Below are 9598 nucleotides of genomic sequence, written 5' to 3'. Positions count from 1 at the left end.
AACGCCCACACTGCGCCCCACCCGAGCAAGGGCCCAACCCCGCTGTGCGGGAAGCGGGTGTCCCCCTGTTTACAGTCCCCCGGGGTAAGGTGGCGGCTCTCGCCCCGTGAGTCTGAGGCCCGGCTTCTCCCCGCGAAGGCAGCTTCAGGAAGTGGGGCCGCGGAACCCGTGCTCATAGCTCTAGCGGCGCCGCCCGGGCGGGATTAGCGGGACACGCTGCGGTCAAGATGGCGGCCGCCATGGAGGTCCCACGTGGGGTCGGTGCCGCCGCCGACTCGGCAGAGGAGAGCGGTAAAGGGCTGATGGCTCCTGACCTCGGGAGGGGCTGGGGGCACCGGGTAGAGTCCTGGCCTTGGGGCGGGGGGATGTAGTAAAACTAATTGCGGTTTCGTTGCGGCCTAGTGAGAGCGCGGGCACCCCCCAGCCTGCCCAGGGGCTCTGTGCGGTGCGGGACATCCGCAGCCCAGGGGCTCTGCGTGAGCATCTGTACCCCCCCCCCCGGTGTCTTCTCCACAAGCCACCTTTCGGTGTCCATATCTCTTCCCCTCTTTCGTTCCTCGCTGCTGCAGGCTGCTAATGTCCCTGTTTCTATCTTCCAGGCTCCCCCCACACCCGCCATAGGTTTTTCATAACCTCTCTTTGTCCTTCCCCACCCCCTGACCCTCTTCTCTTTCTGCTCCTCAACCTTCCCGTGCTCTGATCCTCCCAGAGCCTCCGCTCCAGCCTGCTATGTTCCCGTTTTCCTCCCCGCTTCGCCCTGTGCCCAATCCCCGTTGCTTCCCCTAAAGATATCCCTGTTTTCGGCTCCCTGCTGCCCAGGAGAGCAGCACGAAAAGACAACAGTAGGATGCAAGGGGAAGCAGGCAGTAACTGATCTACTGGGGTGGGGGTGAGGGTGGGTGTTGTGCATCTCCTTGTGGAATAACAGTCACTTATCTTCCTTACGTGGCCCCCCAAGTGGTGTGAATAGGCTTAGCCTGTGGTGGAGAAGGCCTGTCCTAGCCTGTATGAACCCAAGGCTCCAATACATCTGTTAGTCTATACCGTGCCACAGGACTCTTTGTTGTCGTAGCTTGTATATACCCAAGGCTCAGGGAAAGCCACATGTGGGAGCTTAGGACTTGGCTACATTTGCGAGTTAGAGCGCATTAAAGCAGCTCCGGGCACCCTAACTCCTGGCCCATCCACAGGTCTACACTGGGGGGGAGGGATCGATCTAAGATATGCAACTTTAATTACGGGAATAACATAGTTGAAGTCAACGTATCTTAGATTGAATTAAAATGACTTACTTCACGTCCTCGCAGCGCTGGATCAATGACCGCGGCTCCGCCATAGACTTTGCTTCTACCTCTCGCAATGATGGAGGTCAGCAGTCGACGGGAGAGCGATCGGGGATTGATTTATCGCGTCTATACTACACACGATAAATTGATCCCTGATAGATCACTACCTGTCGATCCGGTAGGTAGTGTGGACATACCCTAAGGCTTGTTGCACTTTGGCTGAAACACCCCAGCGTCAGTGTGAATGAGGTATTGCATTACTGCACTTTGTTCGGCCTCCAGAAGCATCCCATAATCCCCTTAAGTCAAGTGGCCCCTCTTGTCATTGTTTTGGAATACAGATATCCCCTTTCAAAGCTCCATTTCTGAGGTCCCACAGGCTTATCTGCTCCGGGGCAAAGGAAGCCATTAGTGTGGAATGTTGCTTGCTGTGTGTGTGTGGGGGGGGGGGGGGGGGGTCTGAACTTGCAAGACAGCATGATGACACACTCTCAGTGCCCCAAAAACCCACTCTCTCTCCCCCCACATACATACCAAACAGCCCCTGTCACACTCCACCCCACCTCCCGCATTTGAAAAGCAGGTTGCAGACACTTGAATGCTGGGATAGCTACCACAATGCACTGCTCTTTGTGGCTTTGCAAGAGCTGCTAATGTAGCCATGCCAGTGTGCTTCCAGCTGAAAGTGTAAACACTGGGCAGCCTTTTCCCTGCTATGGTCTCTAAAGGCTGGTTTAACTCCCAGCACTTTAAATCTGCAAGTGTAGTGACTTCTTTTCATGTGAGAAATATTCCTTGTGGAGTTGCAGGAACCTTGTTTTTTTACATGGTTTTTGAGCATGATGTGGGATGAGGAGTGTAACTTTTTTTTTTTTTTTGATGGAGTCCACACTAAGTGTAGTGCTTCAGTGTAGACACTCTCGATGCTGACAGGAGCAGTTCTCCATTACCCTGAGGTGGTAGCTAGGAAGAATTCTTCCGTCGATTTAGTGCTGTCTACACTAGAAAATTAAGTTGGCTTAACTACATTGCTTAGGGATGTGAATTTTCCAATCTCTCAGTGATATAGTTAGGCCGACTTAATTGTCTAGTGTAGATCAGGCCTAGCTAGGGTGCAAATAACATTTGAGATCCTGTCTATGCTAGAACTTACTTCAGTATAACTTATGTCACAGCCAGAGCAACATGAGTTATACCAACCTAAGTGCTGGAGTGGATGGTGCTATGTGGGCAAGAGAGCTTCTCGCGTTGATGTAGCTTCCACACGGCATGGGAGGCAGAGTAATAAAGCCGATGGGAGAGCTCTCTCTGGTAGGCTTAGAGCATCTTCACCAGAAACGCTGCAGTTGCGCCGTATGTAGCGCTTCCAGTGTACATGTAGCCTGAGGCCATGTCTACATCTAAAATTTTGCAGCGCTGGTTGTTACAGCTGTATTAGTACAGCTGTATAGGGCCAGCGCTGCAGAGTGGCCACACTTACAGCAACCAGCGCTGCAAGTGGTGTTAGATGTGGCCACACTGCAGCGCTGTTGGGCGGCTTCAAGGGGGGTTCCGGGACGAGAGAGCAAACCGGGAAAGGAAACCAGCTTCGCCGCGGTTTGCTCTCTCGGTCCCGGAGCCACCCAGCGAACCGCAGGGAAGGAGACCTGCTTGCTCGGGGTTCCGGGACCGAGAGAGCAAACCGGGAACGCCGCGGTTTGCTCTCTCGGTCCCGGAGCCAGCCAGCAAACCGCAGGGAAGGAGACCTGCTTGCTCGGGGTTCCGGGACCGAGAGAGCAAACCGGGAACGCCGCGGTTTGCTCTCTCGGTCCCGGAGCCAGCCAGCAAACCGCAGGGAAGGAGACCTGCTTGCTCGGGGTTCCGGGACCGAGAGAGCAAACCGCGGCGAAGCTGGTTTCCTTTCCCGGTTTGCTCTCTCGGTCCCGGAACCCCGAGCAAGCATGTCTCCTTCCCTGCGGTTTGCTGGCTGGCTCAGGGACCGAGAGAGCAAACCGCGGCGTTCCCGGTTTGCTCTCTCGGGCCGCGGTTTGCTCTCTCGGTCCCGGAACCCCGAGCAAGCAGGTCTCCTTCCCTGCGGTTTGCTGGCTGGCTCCGGGAACGCGAGAGCAAACCGCGGCGAAGCTGGTCTCCTTTCCCGGTTTGCTCTCTCGGTCCCGGAACCCCGAGCAAGCAGGTCTCCTTCCCTGCGGTTTGCTGGGTGGCTCCGGGACCGAGAGAGCAAACCGGGAAAGGAAACCAGCTTGATTACCAGAGGCTTCCTCCTTCCACGGAGGTCAAGAAAAGCGCTGGTAACTGTCTACATTGGATTACCAGCGCTGGATCACCAGCGCTGGATCCTCTACACCCGAGACAAAACGGGAGTACGGCCAGCGCTGCAAACAGGGAGTTGCAGCGCTGGTGGTGCCCTGCAGATGTGTACACCTTCAAAGTTGCAGCGCTGTAACTCCCTCACCAGCGCTGCAACTTTCTGATGTAGACAAGCCCTGAGATCCTCCATTTAGGCTTTGTGGTTGCCTCCTGCTTTCTTGTATGGGCTTTTGTGTGGTCCCTCCCTCATCTCCCCCCCCCCCCTAATTTGCCTTGCACTACAGTAGCTCTAGTCGTTGCTGATTCCTGGATGTGTAAAACCCCTTTGAGAGAACACTGTTGTTCTCTGCAGTACTTGATAGTGTATATAAACTGTGTACTGCTGTTTCTTTCCGGAAAGAAAAGTTTTATTTTTATTTATTTTCAATAAATATACATGAAACATCTCCACCTGCTGCAGGATCTACAGTAGTCCACTTGAGGCAGCACAGAATACAAATGTGCATAGAAGCAGCCAATATAGATTAACTCAGCACCAGTTTGCTAATATGCCTTAGTGATGTACATTTAATCCTCTAGTGATTATCTTCATCCCCTAACATGTTGTTGGCAGCATTCAGTTACTAATTTACCTGATTAATTTTTCGATTAAAAATAAGGGCAAGGAAAAAAAGTTTTCTTCCAATGAAAAATTGTCTTCTGTTCAATCAATATGTCGCAAGATAAAGTGTCCTGTAGATGTCAAGGTAACCATGTCAGAACCCTGCTCCAGGGTGGTCTTGTTTGTTTCAGACAGAGAGAGGTATTTTAAGAGAGGCAAAACTAGATCCTGAGAGAGTTTGATTCTTATTTAAAGTCTGTGCATATGTGGTTACAGTATTACTACCATGGTTTTGAAATTATGCCAGGTTAGAGTTCTTGTAGTTCAAGATAGAGCCCTAAAAACCTCTCTCAACAGAATTAAATTGCTAAAACGAAGCACTCCACTTCAATTTAGTCTGAGCTACCTATGCTTTATCCTGCATTTTTAAGAAATGTTTCAAGATGCACACAATTAATATGCTTGGTTGAAAAAATTTGTTTAGTATGCAAAACTGGTAAGTAGGACTAGCCTCTCTAGTTACTACTGTGGGCAATGGGAATGTCTCTAAATTATCTAAAGAAGAAAGGTCACTTGAACTTTCATGGTACCACATGTGATTTTTAGCTCTACCGTTCCCTTTGGCAGTTTACAATTTCTGTAGTAAAGTCTTTGGTTATGCCTGTGCTATGGAGCCTGTGTTGGCATAGCCTGCTTGTGTAGATTTCTGTCAGTGTAGGAACACCACCTCCCTGAAATTCATTAGCTATGTTGACAGAAGCACTCATCCGCTGGCATTGCTGCGTCTACGCTGGGGGTTTTGTTGGCATAGCTATATTGATCGGGGTGGTGGGTTTTTTTTCCACATCTCTGAATGATACAGCTCTGCCTGTAAAATTTTTAAGTATAGACTAAGGGCTTTTTGGGCAGTGATCGATCCAGCAGGGGTCGATTTATCATGCCTAATATAGGTGTGATAAATTGACTGCTGATTGCTCTAGCGTTGCCTCCGGTACTCCACCTCACAAAAAGCGCAAGGGGAACTGACAGGAAAGCGTCTGTTGTCGACACACCACGGTGAAGATGCCGCGGTAAGTAGATCTAAGTACATTGACTTCAGCTATGTTATTCGTGTAGCTGAAGTTGCATAACTTAGATCGATCCTGGCACTCTCCTGTCCCCCATAGTGTAGACCAGCCCCAAGACTGTAACTTTATGATTGGAAGCAAAGGAAAATGTCACTACATCAGCAGTTTCCAAACTTTATTGGTTCGTGTACAACCACCTTCAAAAATTGTTTTGATGTAAATGATAGAACATCAAGCTCATCTACACGGACCACAGTTTGGGAAACCCTGCACTAAGTCATAGCTCTTTACCATTCCAAATGCTGAGTCAGACCCTAGTTCAGTGGTGCTTTATATGTGTCTCTTGCGGTGGAACTGATATTTGTCTGAAGATAAAACTTTGTTCTCAAACTAATCTAAGCAATGTGTAGTGTTTGGAGTTGACTCTAGATAGCTGTAAATTAAATTACAAATTGGAAGCTGCAAGGGTAGATCCATTGTTGTTTTTATTTTTTCCTGACTTCACAATCAGTTAGGCTGTGCTTTGATTTGGCTCTTCTGAAACTAGTGCTTTTTAAAGTCTATAAAGCACTGTTGCCAGCCCCACAGACAAAAAATCTTGAGTTTTAAAAGTAATTCATTTTGGGTTCACTTTGTTTGTCTTCTGGATTCTGAGCCTTTAAGGTACACTTCTATGATGTTTTGAAGCTTTTCTTCAATACCAGGAAGGCCAGAAGATTTTTTATAATCAAAGCTGAAATTCTCACATAGTCACATGAATCCAGGAGCTAGAACTTTACATCAGATCTCACCAGATTTGTGATGAAGTTGCAAGAGTTAGCAACATGAAGGTGGTGTGTAGGACTCCTGAGTTTTGCTCATGACAGTGCTGCTGACTCACTCTGACCTGTGGTAAATAGGTTTACATCTGTCTCAATTTCCCCATCTGTAAGCTAGGAATAATACGAGCCTAGTTTAGCTAATGCTAATAAAGAGATCCTCAGACTAAAGGTCCTTTAGAAGGGCAAATTCAGAGCTGTCCTATTGCTTGAAGATCTTCTTTATGTGAGAAAGTTGCACTGGTTTAATGAAAGGTGTGATTTTAAAACTGATTTTGTTGAACCAGTTCAAAAGGCTGTGTGAGCACTCTTAAACCAAAATAAATCTCAACACTGGGATTTGCACTGATTGGACCACATTGGTTTAAATAACTCATAAATTAAACTGGTCCAGCTTTGTGGTATAGATGAGGTCTAGAGTGGATTGCTGAATAATTGGCAAATTCTTTGTGTTAGTAGGCAATAGATAACAGCTGTGTGATTTGGGAGGAAGAAATCAGGGGGAGATCTGTGTGTGTTGGATTTGCTAGCCTGATTTTGCATTCCCTCTGGGTGAAGAGGAAAGTGCTTTTGTTTCCAGGACTGGGAACGGAGAGGGGGAGTCACTCTGTTTGGATTCCCAGAGCTTGTGTCTGTGTATCTCTCCAGGAGCACCTGGAGGGGGGAAGGGAAAAAGGATTATTTCCCTTTGTTGTGAGACTCAAGGGATTTGGGTCTTGGGGTCCCCAGGGAAGGTTTTTCAGGGGGACCAGAGTGCCCCAAAACACTCTAATTTTTTGGGTGGTGGCAGCAAGTACCAGATCCAAGCTGGTAACTAAGCTTGGAGGTTTTCATGCTAACCCCCATTCTCACATGTCCAGAAGCCTGCGGGTGACTCACGGAAGCAGGGTGCGTGAAGATGTCTTGGTAGTATAAGGACAGTGCAGCTTTTAGAAATTATTAAATAAGATGGGATGATGCAGAATATGTCTTCCATTTTATCATTGTGCTGACTCCAGGATCAGCACTCATGACGTTCTCCTTCCTACTCTCATGATGGGTCATATGGGGCATACAGCATCACGACATGGACACAGAACACTAATGGAATTTTGTGGCTTAAATAAATATACTTCTGAGAACACTGCAGTTTTATTCGATCCAAATGCTGACTGTTCACAATAGTGTTCATATAAGCATAACAGGGCCAGATCATGATACCTTTACTTGAGTTGCATAGTACCTTGCACAGTGACCTTACTCCAAGAGGAGTTTATCCAGTGTGTGCAATGGTACTGCAGTTTCGTCTGGGTTACTTGGTTTTGCTTAAATTAAGAGCCCGGGGCTCAAGTCTTTTAGGTTCTGTTCATGGCTCCATCTTGCTTTGCCGAGTGATCTTGGACAAAGAACTTAACTTACCAATTTGCTGGGCTTATAAAATTCACTAACCACTTGGCCCTGTGCAAATAAGAAATTACCCTTTGGGAGTGGGATGGGCTGATTCTGACTCTGGGATGAAATAGTTCAGTTCTTCAAAATCTTTCCCCCTCCCTCCTTCAGCTAGGTATTCTATACAGTTAACTAAATATGTGTTAAGGATTTGCTTTCTTGAAAAGTGCATGTACAAAAATTCCATTTGCAAGCTTTGTGAGCCTTGGTTCTGACTGTGTTTTCTCCCTCAGGCATGACCCCTTTTATTGCTGTCCAAATGAAATATTTTGAGAATTGTATAGTTGGGGACATGGTGTGGTGGTGGGGATTGTAGGTTGGGGAAATGGAGGGTGAAAGAGGAGATGAGATTAGGGAAGGGAGGATGAAGGTGAAGGGAAAATGCATGTTGGGCACAGTTTTATGAATAGGCTTTTCTTTGGTTCTCCTTGCCGTAGCATCTGTCTGTAATGTGTGGAAGAAAAATTGTGGGGGTGGGGGGCGGGAGGTGTCTTCCATCTGGAAGATATCTGCTGGAGGTCTCATGAAGTCAGCAGTAAAATATCATTAGAGTTCCTTAAAATTATAGACAAAAGGTAGTGCACCCAACATGAAGTGACTCTACTTTGGATCTCACTGTAGGGAATAAATCACTGGACTGAAAGTTGGTGGTTACTTCGATCCCAATTATCATGTCCTGATTATATCCAATAAAGGGAAGCAGAAGACCATCTGAATGAACAAAAAATATATTTGTTGCTTCAAAAAGGGTAGCTTTCCAAAGGTGAGGAAAATTATGAGTGAAATTGACTGGGAGGAAAAATTTAGACAGAAAAATGTGAATGAAAATTGGACGTTCTTTAAGAAGCATTTTTATGTATCAAGAAAGGGGACAGCTTTCGCTAAAAGCTCATCTTGTGCTGCAATCAAAAATAAAAAAAGCTGTATATTTACAAATGGAAAAAAAAGGAAATATTGATAGCAGTCAATATTAATGAGAAGTTATGAAATGACAAAACTTATCAGGGAAGCTAAAGACAGCAGGGGAAGATCCATGGCTGTCAGGGCTAAGGACAAGGCGGGTTTTAAAATATACTAGGAACAAAAGAAATCATAGTAATAGTAAAGGCCCATTAATAGATGGAGATGATAAAATTATTAATGATGAAGAGAAGACAGAAGTGTTTAGTAAACATTTCAGTTTTTTATTTAGATAGAAGCAAGATGACGTACTCCTATCCTAAGGACTTTCCATTTAATTAGTAACCTCTAACCAGGGATGACGTTAAACATGATCAACTTTTTTTTAAAATCAGCAAGCCTGGAGAACTTGTACCCAAGAGTCCTAAAAGAGCTGGCTGGGGGGTGTCTGGCCCGTTGGCATTAATATTTAGTAAATCTTGGAATACCAGGGAAATTCCAGAAGACAGAAGAGTGCTAATTTGTGCCTGTATTCAAAAAGGGCAAGAAGGAAGACCTTGGTAATTATAGGCCAGTTAGCCTGGCATCAGTTCCAGGCAAAATAATGGAATCGCTGATCTGAGACTCGGGGGATAAGAATTATAGTATGGGAATATAATTAATGCCAGGCAACATGATTTTATGGAAAATAGATCTTGTGAAACACACCTGATTTCATTCTTTGAGGAGATGACAAGTTTGGCTGATAAAGGTAATTGTGTAGATGTAATATACTCAGATTTTGTAAGGTGTTTGATTTAATACTGCATCGTATTCTGGTTAAAAAAACCCAACGCTGTGCAGTATCAATAATGCACATGTTAAATGCATTGAGATCTTGCTAACTCAGATCTCAAAGAAGTCAGTGATAGGGCATCTTCTTGAATTGGGGTGTTGTGATGCTTTGGGGTTCAACTCAGACTGGTAAGGGGTTATGTCGCTGCCTGCCCTGCAACTCTGGGTACCTTAAATGCTGTCCTGCTGTGGCTCACAGCCCTGACACCAAGAGCCAGCATACAAAGTGTACGTCTATGCAGCAAAGAAAACCTGCAGCTGGCCCGTGCCAGGCTCTAGGACCCTGCAGGGTAGGAGGGGTCCAGAGCTTGGGCTGAAGCCCAAGCCCGGAAGTCTACACAGCAATGAAACAGCCTC

General features: G+C 46.6%; 1 protein-coding gene across 1 annotated transcript in view; it reads left to right on the top strand.

Annotated features, from left to right (window-relative positions):
- The first annotated feature begins 211 nt into the window (after nucleotides 1-211).
- RRP15 (ribosomal RNA processing 15 homolog) overlaps nucleotides 212-9598 on the top strand; it is a 45157-nt gene continuing 35770 nt past the window's right edge. Inside the window, exon 1 of the mRNA XM_030557490.1 lies at nucleotides 212-291. Within this exon, the coding sequence (XP_030413350.1) occupies nucleotides 228-291 (64 nt within the window). The 5' untranslated portion in view covers nucleotides 212-227. The remainder of the gene's footprint in view (nucleotides 292-9598) is intronic.

The sequence above is a fragment of the Gopherus evgoodei genome, chromosome 3 (genome assembly GCF_007399415.2).
Source record: "Gopherus evgoodei ecotype Sinaloan lineage chromosome 3, rGopEvg1_v1.p, whole genome shotgun sequence".
NCBI lineage: Eukaryota > Metazoa > Chordata > Testudines > Testudinidae > Gopherus > Gopherus evgoodei.
This window is presented reverse-complemented; position numbering and strand designations above follow the sequence as displayed.